General features: G+C 39.8%; 1 protein-coding gene across 4 annotated transcripts in view; it reads left to right on the plus strand.

Moving 5' to 3' along the window:
• Nucleotides 1-20,253, plus strand: part of LOC126412362 (ADP-ribosylation factor GTPase-activating protein 2) — an 82,757-nt gene that overhangs the window by 53,798 nt on the left and 8,706 nt on the right. For all 4 annotated transcript variants that reach the window (XM_050081924.1, XM_050081925.1, XM_050081926.1 and 1 more), the window contains 3 exons: nt 9,571-9,711; nt 13,664-13,943; nt 14,264-14,485. In XM_050081924.1, coding sequence (XP_049937881.1) covers nt 9,571-9,711; nt 13,664-13,943; nt 14,264-14,485 — 643 coding nt within the window. The remainder of the gene's footprint in view (nt 1-9,570; nt 9,712-13,663; nt 13,944-14,263; nt 14,486-20,253) is intronic.

Below are 20,253 nucleotides of genomic sequence, written 5' to 3' on the forward strand. Positions count from 1 at the left end.
TTCTTTTTGATGGTTCCAGTTTGTTTGTGAGTGTAATCCCTCGGTATTTAGCTGAATCAACAACCTTTAAATTAGTGTGCTGTATCGTGTAACCAAAATTTAATGGATTCTTTTAAGTTCTTTTTTGGAGGACCTCACACGTTTTTATTGTGTGGAATTAATTGCCTCGTTTTGTGCCATACAGGTAACTTGGCTAAATCATTTAGTACTAATTTCTTTCGATCTTCTGATGATTTTACTAGATAGTAAATGATACGTGCGAGCAGTTTCAAAGGTCTGCTCAGATTGTCTCCCAAAGGGTGTGAGATTAGAATCACCTGAAGACCTACAACACTTCATTGTGGAATACTTGATATGACTTCTGTCATAAATTACAATTAACTGTGACCTTTCTAACAGGAAATACAGAATACAGACGTACAACTAAAACAATGCTCCATAGGCATTGAATTATAATTATCACTTCACCACTTGTTTGTATGCAAAATAATGAAAAAGTAGTGAAATGAGGAAAAACATAGGAATTAATAGAAACCAATAAACAATATTTTTAACCAGATAAAAGTATAAATTTATTTCTGTTGTTGGGGTAGGGGGGTTGCAGGTGCACACACTTCTCGCTTCATTCAAGAAAATGAATGCTGGAGCATCTATTTTTGGCAAAATTCATGCCTATTTGTGTCGAAATTCACATCTATTGTCTTGTTTGTAAATGATTAGGCGCACAAATTTAAAATGTTGTCACGCTACATGAGTGAAAACAAACAAAACCTTACTTCTGTGAGACTAACGGTTGAAAAAGCGGCTGATTGGGAACTTTTAGAGTGCAATGTTTGCTTTTGCAAAAACTTCAACAGCTTTTTCTTTTTATTTCCGAAATGGCCTTTATTTTCTTTGTTTAGCTGTATTTAAGCTTTCAGAATATGATTGTTCTGTGAAAAAGCAGCAAGTGTAATTTATGCTGTTTCTGGACATTACTTGTTTTTTCCCACCCTTTTCCATGATTACAAAATCTGTAGAACATTAATTTCGACCTTTTATGGGTGTTTATAGCACTGTGACCCATGCTTGCTAATGCTACAGATAGAACTGACAAGACGCTTAGCATAGGAGTAGTGTTAGCATAGGAGTGGAACCGAAAGTACTGGTAAATCTATTATAATGTTAGGGAAACAATTTTGACGCAGTCAAGAAACGTGACGGATTTTGTTTTCTAATTTCTGTAGTGCAGAGTGCGGGCACTGTACAGCGATTAGTGTTAACAAACTATAATTTTGGCTGTCGTAGGTGTGAGGATAGGTGCGGGGAAACAAGCCCTGTGTTTCGTTGTGGGGCAACAGCCTAAACCCGTGTTCTGCAAAAGCGGAACTGACACATTTCCACAGGGATTTCCAATCTTATCTGGGGTTGTAAGGATCATAATCGAAATCCATGACGGACCAGGATTATTTGCTTCACTCATGTCAGTATAAGAAAACAACAAGCAAAGCACAACACGAAGCATTTGGGAACAGCTACCGTACAATTGCTTATTGAGGTTGGTATTGTATTGTTAACAACATAGTTCAAGCCCAACCTCTATTGCTATTTGATGCAGGCACAGTTCGAAACATCCACCACCTAATTTTCCATATTAAAAGTGTCTGTATTATTCCAACTTTTGAACTTTAGCTATGAAACAAACATATGTGTTTCTTTGTTATAAAATAATGCGTTGCATGGCTGAGTACTACGTTGCATTACCTGGCTTGTTTCTTCATTCAACCACCCACAATTGACATGGTACTAGAGCGTTGTGCGTGTTGGTACAATGTTGCATTCGTGCACTTTTTATTGTGCAAATAGATTGTAATGCACATTATCTTTCCAAACAGGGCTTTGCCAGATGATGTACGCTTTGCCAGATGATGTACAATACCAGCAGTTGCAAACAGGTTATATTTTCGATATTTATGTGCAGAAAATAAAGCTATTTCAAACCATCTCTGATATAGTTCATCTGGATACAATTCGCTATGAAGAAGCTTCTATTAAATAATTTCACATTTTGAGGCAAAATTTGCACCTATTTTGCATTTATTGCAAAATGCGAATTTTACCAGCCCCCAATAATGAAAAAGGTGTAAGTGTTCTGAGACTGACTGTTCATTGTTCTCAATTACACACCTCAGTAAACAGCTCAGATGTGTGCTCTCCTTAAGCCAGTTATAGTGCCAGATACTTGTACAGTGGCTGTGACAGTGAAATGATTGAAATGCAGAACAATTAATAGGAAGTACCAGTTCTGAAGCACCCTACTTCCTTTAATATCATATTGGTCTTGTCCGGGTGGTGAAGTCTTCCAGGATAACATTGTTCTAGCATCCACACTGTGAGACTTGCACAGCCTAGTGATGACAGTTATGTTGTAGGTGCATTCCTGGGAGAAGACACCTCAAAGGTTCTGCAGTATGTCAGTATAATGTTGTATCTATATCGTCATAGGTCAGGTTGTTTTCCAACTGGAACTATGCCCATTCCATTAGGTCAGGTTTGTGCTGTATGCTTTTAAGAAATTGACGGATATCTGTTAATATCTTGCCCACCAAACTTGAGATATACTAATCAGATATCAGTAGAAATGATTTCACGATAGTTTTTAGGTGAGTAGTCACAATTTTGTGACTTATAACTGTAATTGCTGTGATGAAACATCAGTCAGTCATTTTGTACTTTCTATTGCTGTCCAGTGGCATGTAATGAACTTTCCATTAAGGTAAGCAGTTACAAAAGAATAAAATGTCATTTTTTAAACATGAAATTGCTTTTCTGGCAAATTTGTTGATTACCTGAACTCGGACCTCAGTTGCCACACGTGATTCCTTTCACTTGATAATAAAGTTTAATTTTGTAAACCATTTTTTAGTTTGTAAAGTACATACAGGGTGGGCAAGAAGTCTGCATACCCCCTAGTACTGAATGCTGATTGATTTGATTTGTTTTAGCACAAGTACTTACATACATACTAAGTGTTGAGTATATTGGTATGTTCCTGATCATGCTGTAAATACATTTATTTCTATGTGGCGCCATGTTGTTCTTGACATATCTTTGAGCATATGTGGTGTCATAGTGTGAAATGGATCGCCAGCAGCATTGTGCAGGTCTTCATTTGTAGCATAACCTAATGACTCCCGATAATAAGTTGTTACTGGGTGACATCAGGATGTCTTAGTGGCCGTTTCAAGGGAGCTGGTGTTGCAGATGAACCACTAACCTACCTACTGTCCTGAAAAGTGATCATTTAGGAACCCTCTCATTACAAGAGCGTAGTAAGTGTTGCTACAACCAAATGTGTTCTCTGAGGCCCCTTTCCTCAAGCTAAGGCATTAACCATGTTTGTAACATGTATAAATAATTTGCGCCATTCATAGTCCTTTCAAAAAAGTACGGCCCAAGCAGTTGTTGCGATGTGATTGCTGCCAATATCATTATATGAGGTGGATTCCTTTTCTAACTTGACTGTGTAATGAGGATTTTCTTTGGCCCAAACGACAATATTTCTAGCATGTGAGCTGCAATAAATGGCACATTCATCTGAAAACATAACCTTGGCATGGTTCACTGCATTCAGAAATTGAGGTAAGAAAGCACAGTGTGCTAAAACATGCTCCTTTCAGTCTGTATCCAATAACTCATTTACAAACCTAGGTCGGAAAGGTCTGACCTTAAGGTCTTTTTTCGTGTGATCTCACATTATTGTCCTGGTATACTGAGTACCGAAGCACATTTACATGTCACCGTCGTAGGAGATTATTCAGTCAAATCAGAGACTGTGGCACATGTTTCTCTCTCATGTTCTTCCTTCCAAATATTACCTGTCTTTAACACTGCAAAAAGGAAAAGCACATCTTTCCCAATCCAGAAGTGTTGCCTTTTGTGGTGGAGCTTTATTAAACAATTCCTGAAATGCTCTAATACTCATATCTCATTGTCTCCCCGGTCTGTTGTCACTTATGCATCCACGTACTTGTCACTAGTGCACTCCTCAGTAGTGAAACTATGATTGGTAACATCTGCCATGGCTGCAAATTACAACTTGACAAGGACTGCAAAAAACATATAAATGCTATTTTCAATCATTGATTCCAATAATTGTTAAGAAATAACATAGCTACCAACCTGCATGACAACATTTGATACTAAACAGGGATACAGAGACTTCTCGTGCTCACCGTACATTATTTTTTATTCTTGTTTTCGCTGGAAAGCTGCTCCAAACATAGGAACTGGGTACAGGAATAGTCAAAAAAGTTCAAAGAGTTTTACAATTTCATTGTATGTAGTCAGCAGTGTTGGTTCGAGTCATAAGCTTAGCAGTTAAGCTTTACCAGGTAGCCATTGCTATGCGTCAGGCGGTCTGTCCGTATTTATACGGGTACCCTTCCTTTTTCACGTGCTTCGTCAGGTTTGAATCGATCGCTTATTTTTCTTTGATCTGATAAGTGCTGTTCTCTTTGTTATAGGTGTTTACGTCACTATAAGCTGAAATTGCATTACTGTACTGTGTCATGCATTGTTTGTCGCATTCTGATAATGAGTGTTTATGGCCTGTTGCCGCTCGCGGCATGGCTTGCTTTTGTGCGCGCTACCGCCACTTACAATAAAAAAATGAGAGGAATTGTCTCATTAGTGAAACAATGGCAAGAGACTGCTATTTGTTGTTACTTACACTGCTGCTTTCTTTGATAATGATCAACAAGAACCAAATAATAGACTGCGTATGATAGAAGATGTTCCGAATGAGAGTTTAGCTAAAATTGTTCTCTGTGTGAAAATCTTTGCAGATGCCTTTTTTGTACATTACATTCTGCACAGAAATTAGAGTCATCTTAGATTTAAAAATCTAGTCAATTGCCGTGCTTCATTTCTGACTGTATCACTATTAGGCGTAAGAATAATACAAATATAAACATGACATGATATGTATATTCTTCCGCGTTTGCTGTTGTCTCACTCTAGTTTTGTAGTTTATTAGGCAGACAGGATTTAAATGAGATAGCAGCAAACATGAAAGAATACATGGCAAAATGTTTATATTCGTACTATTCTTATGGTGAAGAGAATACTGCATGTGATTCACAATTCATAAAAATTCCTATTAGCAACCATCTCTTCTCACAGGTACGAAAAAATTCAGAACGAAGAGTTGGCCATATTGACAAACATCCCAAACAGTCCTGCCAGTCGAATTTTCGTAGTACATTGAAATGCTGGTACATTCGAAGATGAACAGTACGGAATTTGTATTTACTTCATTGGATAATGTGTGAAAATGCAGTGGGCAAAACTCGGGATGGAGAAAAAAAGCTCGTCTTCCACCCTTTTTTTTTTTTTTTTTTTTTTTTTTTTTTTTTTTTTTTTTTTTTTTTTTTTTTTTACTGGCGCAGAGTTTTTGGCGCCAGTATTTATCTTTGTGCCTGCAAGGCATACCTGGGTAGCGCTACATATATTCGCGGCTGAAGTTAGTCCTGGGGGCACCTACCAACATTTTTCAAAACGTCCGCTTACTTTGCACTCGATTCTAGGCCGCAGGAGGTTTTTTGGATTACAAAAACCGGAAAAAAAGTGCGGCTTACATTCGAGTAAATACGGTATTCAGCTTTTGTGTGTTAGCGTGTCCTGACAGCGTGTTGTTGCTATTGTAGAGATGTGTATTGAAGCAATGTAAGCAAGATGAGAGTTAAAACATATTTCTCCAAAATAAAGCCAACGCTGGAAAATCTCCCACCTAACAACATAATCAGCTATCACAAAACTAACATGTCAGATGATTTGGGCAAGCAGCAGATAATTACAAAACAAAGGAGGAAGAATGCTGAAAAAGTTATGGATTCATCGAAATCTAGTGTTTCGATAATGATGGCAGCAAGTGCTGACAGTAAACTGTTACCTCCATATATCCTTCATAAATCTGAGCATTTGTGGAACACATGGCAAGAAGGTGGCCCATGGAGAACCCACTTAATTAGGAATGATAGTGGATGGTTTGATTTACCGATATTTAAAGGCTGGCTTTTTACAATCACTTTGCCCTGTTATTTGAAGGAACAAAATAGGCCATCAATGATGATTGAGGACAATTTGTCCAGTCAGGTCTGTATGCATTATCGAAGACGGTGAGTGGAACAATAATTCATTCATCCTCCTTCCCTCTAATAGCACCCACCTTCTCCAGCCATTCGATGTAAGCTTCTTCAAACCAGTGAAAGCAGCGTGGTGAGCCATATCAACTGAATGGAAGTAGTACAGTCATGGGACTATTTCCGAGGATGCTTATCCATATCTTCTGAAGCAGCCACAGACTAAGATTTCAACAAACTCTACAGAAAACAAAGAGTGGACTTTGTGCCTCAGGCCTAATACCATTTGATCCAGATCATGTCTTACAGAAATTGCCTGATAATGAGGAGAGCCAGCAAAGTAACACAGAAACATGGACTTCCAGTTTTGAGGAAGTGTTCAAAGTAGTTCGTTATCCTCCAGATAAGCCTGGTAGTCATGCTGCCGCAAACTAAATGTTCCTTCGGAGAAATCAGTTATAAGCCATTACTTCCAGGAAAACAAAAACCTTGCGGAAACAAGTGATAGTTCAAATTTTTGTTTGTGGGACACCCACAGCTGTTCAGCAACATGTTCATGGTAAACAAATCCACCACAGTTGTAAAGTACTCTATTGACTGAAGTCCTGCATGACCAAAGTCGCTATGCACCAACATGATTTTGGGGTCTTCGCCCCATCATCAGGTGCATCGGAAATTGGGCAGTATTAGGATGTCATGTCCATGCTCTATCAACTAATAGACAAACATCTACTGTTGCTGCATCTTCAAATAACATTCCAAATTATGGTTGTGAAGAACTCCAACTTTCAGTTGCGGCCTGGGAAACTTGTCCCAAAACTGCCTCCAGGAATGTACACAGTCACATGCTGATACAGCACGCCTGTGTGACCCATGCGATCATGCGATTAAGACAAGCAGATATGCGGCTATGAACACCCCACCATTTCTGTAACAAACAATACAATGAAACATAACCTGTGCAAGTATCAGTGAAAATAACTTCAAAACTGTCCAAAATCATCCTGTTTGATGGTATTCAAAGTGTCAGTACAAACAGTTTCTCAAGCTTCTTTTTGTTCGATTGCGGCAATTTTTGGCATCAGTTTCCCACAGACTTTTCTCATTATAATTGGTTCTGTAAAATTTGCCTTATGCATTCTTTGTCAATTACTATAGTCCTGTCCATAAAAGATGGCGGTTCGCACTTGTCGAGGCATGGATGGGGATTGCATTGTTGACAATTTCAAACAACAGTCGCAGTACAAGTGTGCTTACTGCTTGAAGAAAGTGTATATCCTGCAAGTTACGCCTCTCACTTGCTTCTGCAAAATTTATCACTTACCACCACCGTCACCGATTAAAACTCGCTACAAATGGAATAGAAATTCATTAAACAACTCGCCACAGTCACATTTAATGTTTGCATTGGCTACTGCATTCCCAGCAAGGTGCCCAGGGAACTACTGAACGGTCATTGGCTGTCGGAGGATGCGTGATGTAGGTGCACAGAACAAGCCTAACTCGACCACCATCGTTTGTGGCTTCAACGGTACTGTTTCAGCAATCGATCAAAACTCAACTGATGGTCAACTTTTTCATCCATTTTTTTGTGTTGAAGGGTGTTCTGGGGATGAGTCATCTACAGTGTCTTCATGGCCATCTTAGAAACACTTGAGCCACTCAGAAACGTGTACGTGATTCAACGGTCTTTGCCGTACACTTCTTTTAGTAGAAGATAAATTTCAGAAGCTTTTTTTCCACATTTCATGCTTAGTGACATTTTACTGCTCTATTATTACATTATCATTTTTCCAGCAAAACAAAATAACAGTTCTTACACAAACAAAACTGATTTGTCCGCAGACACCAGAGATGCTGTGTTAGACTGAGAAGGCTTCATGCTTCACAGCTATTGGTCATTCGTCTTTGGTGGATGTGTACTTACTCTGTGACAGCGCCAATTCCATTACTCTGTAGCCATGGCTCATAGGTCTCTCCAGTTGTATTACATTCTGCTTCTATTGGAAACTGCAGGTAGCAGAGTTGTGCCTCAAGGTGAACATTCACACTTGCACTGCCATGCTTGGATTTTCATGATTTTGTTGCTCACCGGTTTGATATGCACTGAACATGCTGTCTTACCTTCCCACAACACCAACATTCCTGTGCAATGATTATTGTAAACCCTCACACAATTAGCTCTCGACCAACAAGGACTTTGTCAAAATTAGACAACACACAGATGGCTCCAGCTGCCAGAGATTGTGGTCATGTATGTGAGAGTTGCGTTTGCAGAGTGTGTGCATGTATGTATGTTGTCTAATGTTGACAAAGGCCTTTGTTGGCCAAAAGCTAATTGTGTGACAGTCTTTCTGTTCCGCCTTTCTGCAATTCAGCCTCTCCCTTGTATGGTGAGTAGCAACTATCCTTTTCATTATATTGTTACATCCCATCCTACATTTTCCATTGTTTGATTATTATAAACTGATCTACATCCATATCTATACTCTGGACATAAGTGCATGGCAGACGGTATGCTATTTATAGCTTAGAGATAATATAAACCTATGTACCATGTGTGTAAGTACTCGTTTACCTTAACCCTGTGTTTTCTGTAGCAGTAGAGGAGGAATTATAACTTTTAATCCTGCTAATCTCACACAAAGGCCAGCAGTTGCCCAATAGTGGGACTTGCGGGATAAGAGTTGGCAGGTAGACATGCTTCATGGATCTCTAGCCACCAGTTCTACTGCCCATTCAGAGAACATCCCTTCTAATGTGAATTGCAACTTATCGCGAATGTGAACTTATGAATTTAGCTGATGATTAATGAAAACTTGGCGGTGTTGATCTGAAAATATCATATAATATCACTATTGTCAACCGGTGTAAGGAATGAGCTTTGTCTCCATTAGTTTCACTTTTGTTCCCAGTTTGTGCTGGGTAGGAAGAGCTTACCTTGCATCCATTGAATACACACCAGTGGTGCTGTCAGTACAGAAATCCTTTTATAATTTGAGTGTCTGTAGAATATTGAATACCTCCTTTTCCCAGAGGAAAAAATGTACGTTGGTCTAATGACAGACAGGCACACTCAGTCCTTTGCTTAATTCAGTTGGCCTCACAGTTGTTCATTTGTTACTAATAATAAACAGACAAAAACTGTGTACTATTCCAAAATTTGTATTTACTCACCTCATAGAAGTATCCACTTGGCACAGTTTATTGGTGCTGTTTTTCTATACAGTATGGTAACAGTTATTTCATCTCATGGAAAGTCAGAATCTTTTTGACTGTTACTCATACAAAGAAGTGCTGCAAAAAAATTATCTATTATTTTTGCTGTTTGTGTGTGTTTAATGTATTATTAATTTTATTATAATAATATCATCCTACACAATAACATGTAGTTTTGTTATCCAGTTTTGCTGTTTCTTTTTTTAATGTGCTTAATTTTACTTCATAGGGGGATAAGCCATTCTGCTGTCAGTGACATGAAGACAATTGAACAAGAAAATCCGAACATTAACTCTAGCACCACAAGCAACAAGTCTGTATTTGACAAGGAAAGTGATGGTTTTTTTGACGATTTTGTTGTATATGGCATGTAAGTTAAATTATAATATTTTAAAATACTGTAGAGCTGTTAAGTTGTAGATTCAGTATTTATTAAATAAGATTAACTCCTTTGTTTTATCAAGTTCAGTGATATATAAATAACTCAGATTAGTTGCGTCTAGCTTTAGAGTAAAACTTTGATGCACTGGGCCCTTTCCGTTTGTTGTATAAGTGTCATGTGGCTTATTCTTCAATCTGTGAAGATTATACTGAAAGAAAGAGGAATAATACTATTTAACATTAATGTTTATAAATATAATCCACAAAGACCAATTGCCTGCTGCTTATTTAGCATCATAATACACTGGCTTTTGGTCAGTGAAATAAAAAAATAAATATTTCAAAGATAAGAATCTCATTCCTTCCAGATATAAAGTGTATTAAGTAGTAACCAAGAAACAAAATAAAATTAGTTGAACTGTAAGTTTATCTCTACCTTCCCCACTCTACCTACTTTCCTCCCTCCCCCTTACACACCCCACCTCAGTCAAACACACCACCCACATCTCACTCCTCTCCCTTCTATCACACTGCTACCCCCTGCCGATCCCGTCCACCTTCCCTCTCAAACTCCCCACTCCTTTCTCGCACCTCTCCCCCCCCACTCTTGATCCCCACCTGACCCCTCAGTCTTGATCCCCTTCCCCCACTCTCGATCCCCTCCCCACCCCTCTCTGGCACCCCACCCCTCTCTGGCACCCCACCCCTCTCTGGCACCCCTCCCATCCCTTCTCTCACTCCCCTACCCCCCTCTCACTACCCTCCCCTCCCCAGACTGCCTGACCATCCCCCTTGCTTACCTCACCTCCTACCACCCCCCTCCCACCACACACGTCCGCTACCACCCCACCCCTCCACTCCCCACCCCTCCACTCCCCACCCCTCCACTCCCCACCCCTCCACTCCCCACCCCTCCACTCACTCACCTTCTTGCCCTCCTCCCACTCCTCCCCCTCTTGCCACTCTCTTTCACCCCTACACCTCCCCCTTTCACCCCCTATACCTTCCGTCTACCCCTCCCCTCTCTACCCCTCCCCTCCCTACCCCTCCCCTCCCCTCCCCTCTCTACCCCTACCCACCCCTCTCTACCCCTCCCCTTCCCCCTCTACCCCTACTTCCTCTCCTGACCCTTCCCTCTCTCCTACTGTGCCCATCCCCTCTTGCTATCCTCCACCTTTCACTCCCCTCTGCCTCTCGCTCCCCTCCCCTCTCATTACCCCCTCTTCTGCTCGGGCCCATTTTGCTCTGCCCCTGGGTACCTCTCCACCGGTCGGCCCGCTCTCTGCCTTAGAGGAAGCCGCCTTCTATCGTCATTCACTCAAAATTCCCACATAGAATATCTATGTTTATTCCACCATGAAAGGAACAAATGTCTCATTGTTTTAGAAGCCAGAATTTGATGGAGTAATCTTTAAGAGAAAGGAATGACTTTCTGCTGTTTAAATTGAATACATACATCTGACTGTCAATCAAAGCTTGCTGTCTGCTGACACTCTTGAAGCAATGAGTATTACTGCAGTTTGTTGAAATAGTACTCCTGTACAGAATAGAAGGGTTGTGTGATTTCATTCCTTTTTAAGTTTGGTTGTTAGTCAAATCTTTTCTTTGTACTCTCTTCTGATTTTTCTCACTTCAGAAGATATTTGAAGCAATTAAATTTGAATCTGTGCCCAGTATGTATATAAAAATATGAAATCTGAAAAAATCTAATAAGTTTCCCTGCGTCCGTACAATGAATGTGTAATTTTCTTAAAAGAAAGTGGAGCAGGCCTATGAATCTCATAACATTGGTATGTGTCCTAAGAAAAAAAAAAGACAAAGTGTTTACTTAAACTTCCATTGTTGATTTTTAAGGCTCTCAAACACTTAAGTCAGCTGTATTTCAAACTAGTAAAACACACATTCATTGTGTTGGGCTAAATATGATCCCAAATCTATTGAAACCGAATTTGCATCCTCCACCATCACTACCTGCAGCAGCCATTTGACATCCACCATTGGGTAAAGGCCTCCTTAAGTTTTCCATGAATTATGTTCTTAAGCTGTATGCATTGATGTTGCCCCTGCACATCTTCAGATTCCATCTTCCCAGCTCCTGTAAGGGTGTCCTCTGTCATCGTTTCTTTATCCTGCAGCTGAACAAGGAACCTTCCATTCTCCAGGGTACGTGCTGCCCATCTTGATTTCGTTTTCATTACAGTTAATTCTCTTCTAGGAATTGTCAACATTTATCTCTCTATTGCTGACTGAGGTGTTCTCAGATTTTGCATTAAGAGTCTGTCTGTCTCTTCCATAAGTCAAAATTGTTAATGCATTGTCTCTCTTCTCTTGAAATACATTAAAAATTCGGTTTTTAAAACCCTATTTAATCTTTCAAAAGCATGCTGGGTCAGTTTTTGCTGTTATATTTTTGTATTTCTTTTTCTGTACACCCAGTCAACTTCAGCAGCCATAAATACAAAACTCAACAGCTTTTATGACTTTTCTGAACCTTATTGTACTCTTGTTGTAATTGATTTTTGATCCCCCCTCCTCCTTCTTCCCCTCCGTCCCTCCCTTCATAGTGGAAGACAAACAGTACAATGTCATCAGCACAAACAAATGTGATTCATGTATGTTCCATAGACACATACTTCTTCTTCTTTTTCTTCTTCTTCATCTCCTCCTCTTTCTTCTTTTCCCAATTTAGAGATCTAAAAAGCTTCCTCTAAGGCAACTGACAATTATTTTGGTGGCATAAAAGTACAACCCCTCTATCAATTGTGAATATCCTCCTGTGTTCATGAAGTCTAATGGAAGCCATAGCATTGATCCATTATTCTACAATATATTAACATGGTTGACTGAAGACTTTGTTTCTCAAGTTAGTCAAAATAATCCTTAAACTTTCTGAATCTGAGACAATGTGGTAATTCATACTCGTTGCACTGTTACATAATTTTATTGACAGGTTGTGTGATGCATTGAGATATATTCACTTAAAGAGGACATTGGGTAGCATAGAAAATCAAATGTTTGTTCTATGCGATTGATGATAATATCTTCTACATTAAAGATAAGAGGCTATCAAGTCTGTAGTTCCTTGTGTGTCATCTATCTTGTTTGTTGTGTAAAATATTTACAGTGTTCCAGTTTCAGAGAGTTGTCTACCTCTGCAGACATTCTGTAAACAATTTTGCATGTCTTTTTTGCACTACTTTGCCTCTAGATTTATTTCTGTTGAAACCATCCTCCACAGCTTAGGTTGTTAACATCTGTTGCACAGCGTTACTGTATTGCAGATGCTGTTCTTTAAACACAAATGTGACAATAAACTTGACATGCACTTCATCAGCCACTTGCACTGGACAGATATGCTCAAGACATACCACTTGCTCTTTCATAAAAGATGCCATTGCGAACAAGGTAGGGAATCTTTTTCCAATTAGGTGGCTGAATAACCAATCACAAGTCTCCCATCCAACAATTCCACATGACTTTACCTTTTTAAAATGGTCTTCCTACCTTTAGTGGCTTTGTACTTCTCAACTTACTTAATTCCAGATTGTCATTATTAATTACTTGTGTTTCTGATTCATCTCTTGAACTGTAGAAACACTTAAAGAACTCTACAAATGCTTGCACAATTTTCTGTGTTCCTAGATATTGCACTCTCCATCCTGTAACCGACTGATAAAATATGTCTACCTAGCAAAATTATCTATTTTATTTTCGTCTTACGCTCATAAACTTTCCAGTGTTTTTTCACAGATCCTCTTAAAGACAATTCCGACTAGTTTTAAAAATCCATTGTGTGTTTGTATACTTCTATTATTTGATTGAAATTTTATCCTTCTCTTTTGCAGCTGTACCATTTCAGATTTTGTATTCTTTTGCTTTCTGTCATAAACTTTTTAAAATACCTTTTGATCAAGTGTGATAAATATTTTTTCTGACCCTAGGTATAAGCCATCTAGCTCAAGTGAGAGCAGAAGTTTGGAGTCTATGTTCCTTGATGGGAGCTCAAGCCGTGACAGATACAGCAACTCAAGTAGATCTTGGCAGCCAGAAAGTAGGCAGCCGTCTTCGTCATTTTCAGTAGTCAGTACAGATGAGAAACCTGCTCACAGAAAGGATCCCATCCCAGCACCAGCCTCTACAGGAGATGAAGCTCAGAAGAAATTTGGAAGTGCGAAAGCTATTTCATCAGACCAATTTTTTGGAGACAGTCATGACAATAACGTAAGTTAATAACCATGTGATCAATACCATTGTATATCTATCAGTGATTTGAACAAACCCCCCCCCCCCCTCTCTCTGTCTCTCTCTCTGTCTCTCTCTCTCTCTCTCTCTCTCTCTCTCTCTCTCTCTCTCTCTTATCTCTCTGTCTCCAACTATTACGAGAATTCACATAAACAGGGTATAAAAATAGTGAAAAGTATAGAGCAATATTTTACATGTACCTTTATGATTTTGCTTTAATTTAAATTTTATATGTGTAGGAGAGTTCCTCATAAAATATTCTATTAATCTTACATTTTTTAAAAATTGTTTTATTTCAGTGGGAGCGTAAGGTAAATCTATCACGCTTTGAAGGTTCTTCTAGCATTTCATCTGCAGACTTCTTCGGTAATGGTAATGCAGCAAGCAATCGCCCTTCAAGTTTCGCAGCACAATTGCAAACACCAGATCTAGAAGATGTCAAAGAGAGTGTGAGACAAGGAGTAACAAAGGTTGCTGGGAAGTTGAGCTCAATTGCAAATGGAGTTATGTCATCTATCCAGGTACAGTTGATACTGACATGCTGTAAAATGATACTTCCTGTATATTTGAAGCAGGCTGTATGTTGAGAGGGACGGGAGGAGGAGGAGGGGAGAAGCATTTGGCGTACCGCTGTAGAAGTACGAACTTTCTAATGATAGAGATGTGCTGAATAATGTTTCATCATGACCAGTTCTTCTATTATGAATTTTTAAAGTAATTCTAATTATGAAATAGGCCACGAGAATCAGTGTAGACCTACAATAGAATCCCATAATCTGCACCAATGTAGCAGTGAAAATGGGATAAAACTGTTTAAGTTTGCTACTTCCAAGAACGTGCATAACAAATCACCTATGTTGCGCACAATGATCTACATAAACAGACATGTACTAGAAGCAATGTCACTACTGAGACTCAGATATCGTGTAATAAATTAAGATAAAAGTCTTAGCTACATGCACATCAGAAGTCACAATGTAGCAGATTATTTACTTATAAATGTTTGTCTTGTCCACACATGTTATACGACTTACATTATCGGTTTTATCATACTGCCACTGTCAGATCATTAAAAGTATTCAGATATTAATATTGTCATCAAATAATCTGCACATATATAGAGGGTCTATACAAGGGTGATGTACTTGAGGACAATATTATGGAAATGGAAGAGGATGTAGATGAAGATGAATTGGGAAATATGATACTGCATGAAGAGTTTGACAGAGCACTGAAAGACCTGAGTCGAAACAAGGCCCCGGGAGTAGACAACATTCCATTGGAACTACTGACGGCCTTGGGAGAGCCAGTCCTGACAAAACTCTACCATCTGGTGAGCAAGATGTATGAGACAGGCGAAATACCCTCAGACTTCAAGAAGAATATAATAATTCAAATCCCAAAGAAAGCAGGTGTTGACAGATGTGAAAATTACCGAACTATCAGTTTAATAAGTCGCAGCTGCAAAATACTAATGCAAATTCTTTACAGACGAATGGTAAAACTAGTAGAAGCCGACCTCGGGGAAGATCAGTTTGGATTCCGTAGAAATGTTGGAACACGTGAGGCAATACTGACCCTACGACTTATCTTAGAAGCTAGATTAAGGAAAGGCAAACCTACGTTTCTAGCATTTGTAGACTTAGAGAAAGCTTTTGACAATGTTGACTGGAATACTCTCTTTCAAATTCTGAAGGTGGCAGGGGTAAAATACAGGAAGCGAAAAGCTATTTACAATTTGTACAGAAACCAGATGGCAGTTATAAGAGTCGAGGGGCATGAAAGGGAAGCAGTGGTTGGGAAGGAAGTGAGACAGGGTTGTAGCCTCTCCTCGATGTTATTCAATCTCTATATTGAGCAAGTAGTGAAGGAAACAAAAGAAAAATTCGGAGTAGGTATTAAAATCCATGAAGGAGAAATAAAAACTTTGAGGTTCGCCGATGACATTGTAATTCTGTCAGGGACAGCAAAGGACCTGGAGGAGCAGCTGAACAGAGTAGACACTCTCTTGAATGGAGGATATAAGATGAACATCAACAAAAGCAAAACGAGGATAATGGAATGTAGTCAAATTAAGTCGGGTGACACTGAAGGAATTAGATTAGAAAATGAGACACTTAAAGTAGTAAAGGAGTTTTGCTATTTGGGGAGCACAATAACTGATGATGGTCGAAGTAGAGAGGATATAAAATGTAGACTGGCAATGGCAAGGAAAGCATTTCTGAAGAAGAGAAATTTGTTAACATCGAGTATAGATTTAAGTGTCAGGAAGTCGTTTCTGAAAGTATTTGTATGGAGTGTAGCCATGTATGGAAGTGAAACATGGACGATAAATAGTTTGGACAAGAAGAGAATAGAAGCTTTCGAAATGTGGTGATACAGAAGAATGCTTAAGATTAGATGGGTAGATCACGTAACTAATAAGGAAGTACTGAATAGAATTGGGGAGAAGAGAAGTTTGTGGTACAACTTGACTAGAAGAAGGGATCGGTTGGTAGGACATGTTCTGAGGCATCAAGAGATCACCAATTTAGTATTGGAGGACAGTGTGGAGGGTAAAAATCGTAGAGGGAGACAAAGAGATGAATACACTTAGCAGATTCAGAAGGATGTAGGTTGCAGTAGGTACTGGGAGATGAAGAAGCTTGCACGGGATGGAGTAGCATGGATGGCTGCATCAAACCAGTCTCAGGACTGAAGACCACAACAACAACAACAACAACAACATGAGTACAGCACCTTTTATGTACCCATGTGTACACATTATCTGATGATCAAACAATGGGAAATCCAGGATGGAATGTAACAATACCAGAGAAGGAAAGTTGCTACTCACCATATAGCAGAGATGCTGAGTCGCGATAAGCACAACATACCTCTCGTGCCTTTGATGGCAGGGCTACCTGTGAAACCAGTCAAGTGATTTACAAACTAAGCAGCAACCACTGTGCTGCATTCTAAGTAGGCATGACAACCAACAAGCTGTCTGTCTGTATGAATGGCCACCGACAAACTGTGGCCAAAAACAAGTGGACCATCCTGTTGCTGAACACGCTGCCAAACATCATATCCCTCATCTCAGTGACTGCTTCACAGTCTGTGCCATATGGGTCCTTCCTACCAACATCAGCTTTCCTGAATTGCATCGGTGGGAACTTTCCCTGCAATACATCTTACGTTCCCGTAACCCTCCTGGCCTCACTCAACCTTCATTAGTCACTGTCCTCACCCATCCAGCCCCCCTCCTTGTTCCCATTCCAGCACTACACAGCCGTCATTTCACCACCACACCGAGTCTTTTAATTTCTTTTTATTTCTCTCCTTTCTGCTACTTACCCCTTACCCCTCCCCCCTCTGCACCTTCTCTCCTGCCCTCCATCTAAACTGCAACACTTCACTGTCCGCCACTCCCACCATACTATCCCTCCCCCTCTCCGCCCCAGCCTCCTCCTTACCCCTACCCAGTTGCCACTCCCATCATGCACTGGTGCTGCTGCTCTCTGTGTAGTTTCAGCTCTCTGAGACTGCAGACGTGTATGCAACTTGCGTTTGAGTGTGTGTGTGTGTGTGTGTGTGTGTGTGTGTGTGTGTGTGTGTGTGTGTGTACTGCTGACAAAGGCCTTTATGGCCGAAAGCTATAATTGTGTGGATCCTTTTGTTGTGCCTATCACAAGTCAGCATCTCCGCTATGTGATTATCTGATGATTTTATTTGTATCTATATCCTTTGAATGATCTGATGATACAATAAGCTGAACCCAGTAATGTGAGTTGTATAACATATGTAATCAAGATGGACATTTATTAATAAAATGTCAAACACTTCCCCCCCCCCCCATGTCGTCAGTGGAGCAGACTGTTATTCATATCATTTTCTAGTCAAAGCCAAATTCAGAATTTCACTCTCAAGATGAGACTGACAAAATTAAATAGTATTTCCAAACTTAATACAATGAACTTGTGAAAGACTCAACACTCTCAACCAATACATTAGAGTTTGAACCTACAAATCTGAAGTAGAATAGCACTCACTCATTCCATTGGGTTCTTTGGGATGATTCTGCACCAGTCTCTCTATCTGCCTCAAGTTCTTCCTGTCTTGTGCTGCTTCCTCCCCTTCAGTGATACCCAGCACTGTGCAGTTGTGAAGTCACCTCGTTGTGCCATCTGCTCCTTGGACTTCCTAGGGTCTTCATTCTTCCATTTTCTTGTCACATATCTGACAGACTATTCTGCCATAGTCCATTCTGACAACCCGGCCTACCCTTTGGTCGGCTAACTTAACTAGTTATTTGTTGGATCTTCAAACTCGTATGTGTGTTGCTTGGTCAGATACTAGCCCAAAGATTTTCCTGTACACTTTATATTCGAAGACTGAAATTTGGTACTCTTCTGTTTTGGTCATGCTCCATGCTTCAGCATCATATTGCAATACTGGCCTTATGATTGTTTTCTAGAGTTCTGCTTGGTTTTCCTGGTCAAGAGTTTGGAGGCTAGAAGTTTCTGTAGGGTAAAGTAAACTTTATTTGCATTCCATAGTCTGGTATTCAACTTGTCTTCAATTGCAGTCATATATATTTACACTAAGTAGAATATAAACTGAAAAATCGAGATGGTTATCGAGCCTTGGACAACTTTAAAAGAATGTATCACACAAGCAAGTAATTCAGTTTTGGACATATTAGACCAACTAGAAAGAGAGATAATAATTAAACACATCCACTAAAGACTTTTCACAGCTATCATATTTCCCCAAAACAGCAACAGTTATTGTTAAGATCCATGCTGTGTTTGGTTGGCACTGTTTTAAGACTACTTCAGAGAGGTTACTATAAGCATGTCCAGCACCACCAAAGTTTTCACCAATGGGAGTAGTCCTTTTGCATGAATCCATAAACACATAAGTTGATCTATTGAAGAATTCATGTCAGTCTTGGTATGATAATGAGAAAATCAGAACAGCTTAGCACAAGATGATCGGCAAAAAGTATAATTTTCATTCAAATAAAAGTGTGAGGTAGGTGCTTGAGCAGTTTCACACGTAATTGGCTTTTCTATGGAAAAGTCTAAGTGCTTGGTGGAACATTTATTCAACTGGGTATCCCATGAAATGCATGGTGCACAGCAGTGTAAGTTTTACTCATGCTTGCCACAAATATTCAGCTGCTGCAATTTAAACTGTGCTCTTAGTATCCTGCCTAACCACATCCTCAGAAAAAACGGCAAATAATTTTTGATGATCAATATTACAGGGTGGCGCACAAAATGTGTTACTATTTTGTGTTTGAATATAAACTTTATTGACAATACAATCTGAAAGGAACATGTACTACAATGAAGAGCCATCCATGGAGATTTGTTCTAACTCAGCACATGCTCAATATGTTCACCATTTCGTTTCCTAACTTCCTTCAAACAAACACTGAAGTTGGTGATTACCCTATGGCACATGTCTTCCGTAATTTCACTGCAAGGTTGAAGAATAAGTCTTCTGAGCTCCATTAAATCACGTGGACATTTCGGGAAAATTTTTTCCTTTAGGTACCCCCAAAGAAAAATTCACATTGATTGAGGTCTGGACTATTGGGGGGGGGGGGGGGGGGGGGCAATTTTGTCTGTCATTCAAGCGACCTGGAAACCTGAGTGAAATGATCCGCATGTTGAAATGCTCGTGTAAGAACTCCAGAACTCCAACACAGTGTTTGCTGTATGTGGCCTTGCTCCATCTTGCATGAACCACTGCGTGTTGAAGGGCAACGCAGTAGCAAGAAGCTGTGGAATGAAGCTATTGTGAAGCATGCTCAAATAACTCTCGCTGTTCACAGTTTCTTCAAAGAAAAAGGGTCCAATAAGTCCGTGACTGGAAATTGCTGCCCACGCTGTAATCCTCGGAGCATAATGTTGTCGTTCCTGAAGCACTTGTGGGTTTCCAGTGGCCCAAGGCGTACATTTTGTTTGTTAACCACACCGTCTAAATGAAAACGCACCTCGTCTGAAAACCAAACATTGTTAAGGGTTTCTTCCCTATCCTCCGCCCTCTGAGCAAACAGTAGTCTCTGCTGCTTGTGTTCTTCAGTGAGCTTCTGTGCACAGGTCATCTTGTATGGGTACATATGGAGGTCACTTTTAAGAATGCGCTGAATGGAACGTCTGGATATTCCCAGTTGCACTACTGCCTTTCTACACGATTTCCCACAACTTCTCTGTACAGCAACTCATACCGCTTCAATATTCTCCGGCGAACAAACAGGCTTAGGCCAAGGTCGCTTCGCTTCCAATACAGCCTTCCT

This window comes from Schistocerca serialis, chromosome 7 (assembly GCF_023864345.2).
Source record: "Schistocerca serialis cubense isolate TAMUIC-IGC-003099 chromosome 7, iqSchSeri2.2, whole genome shotgun sequence".
In the NCBI taxonomy this organism is placed as follows: Eukaryota; Metazoa; Arthropoda; class Insecta; order Orthoptera; family Acrididae; genus Schistocerca; species Schistocerca serialis.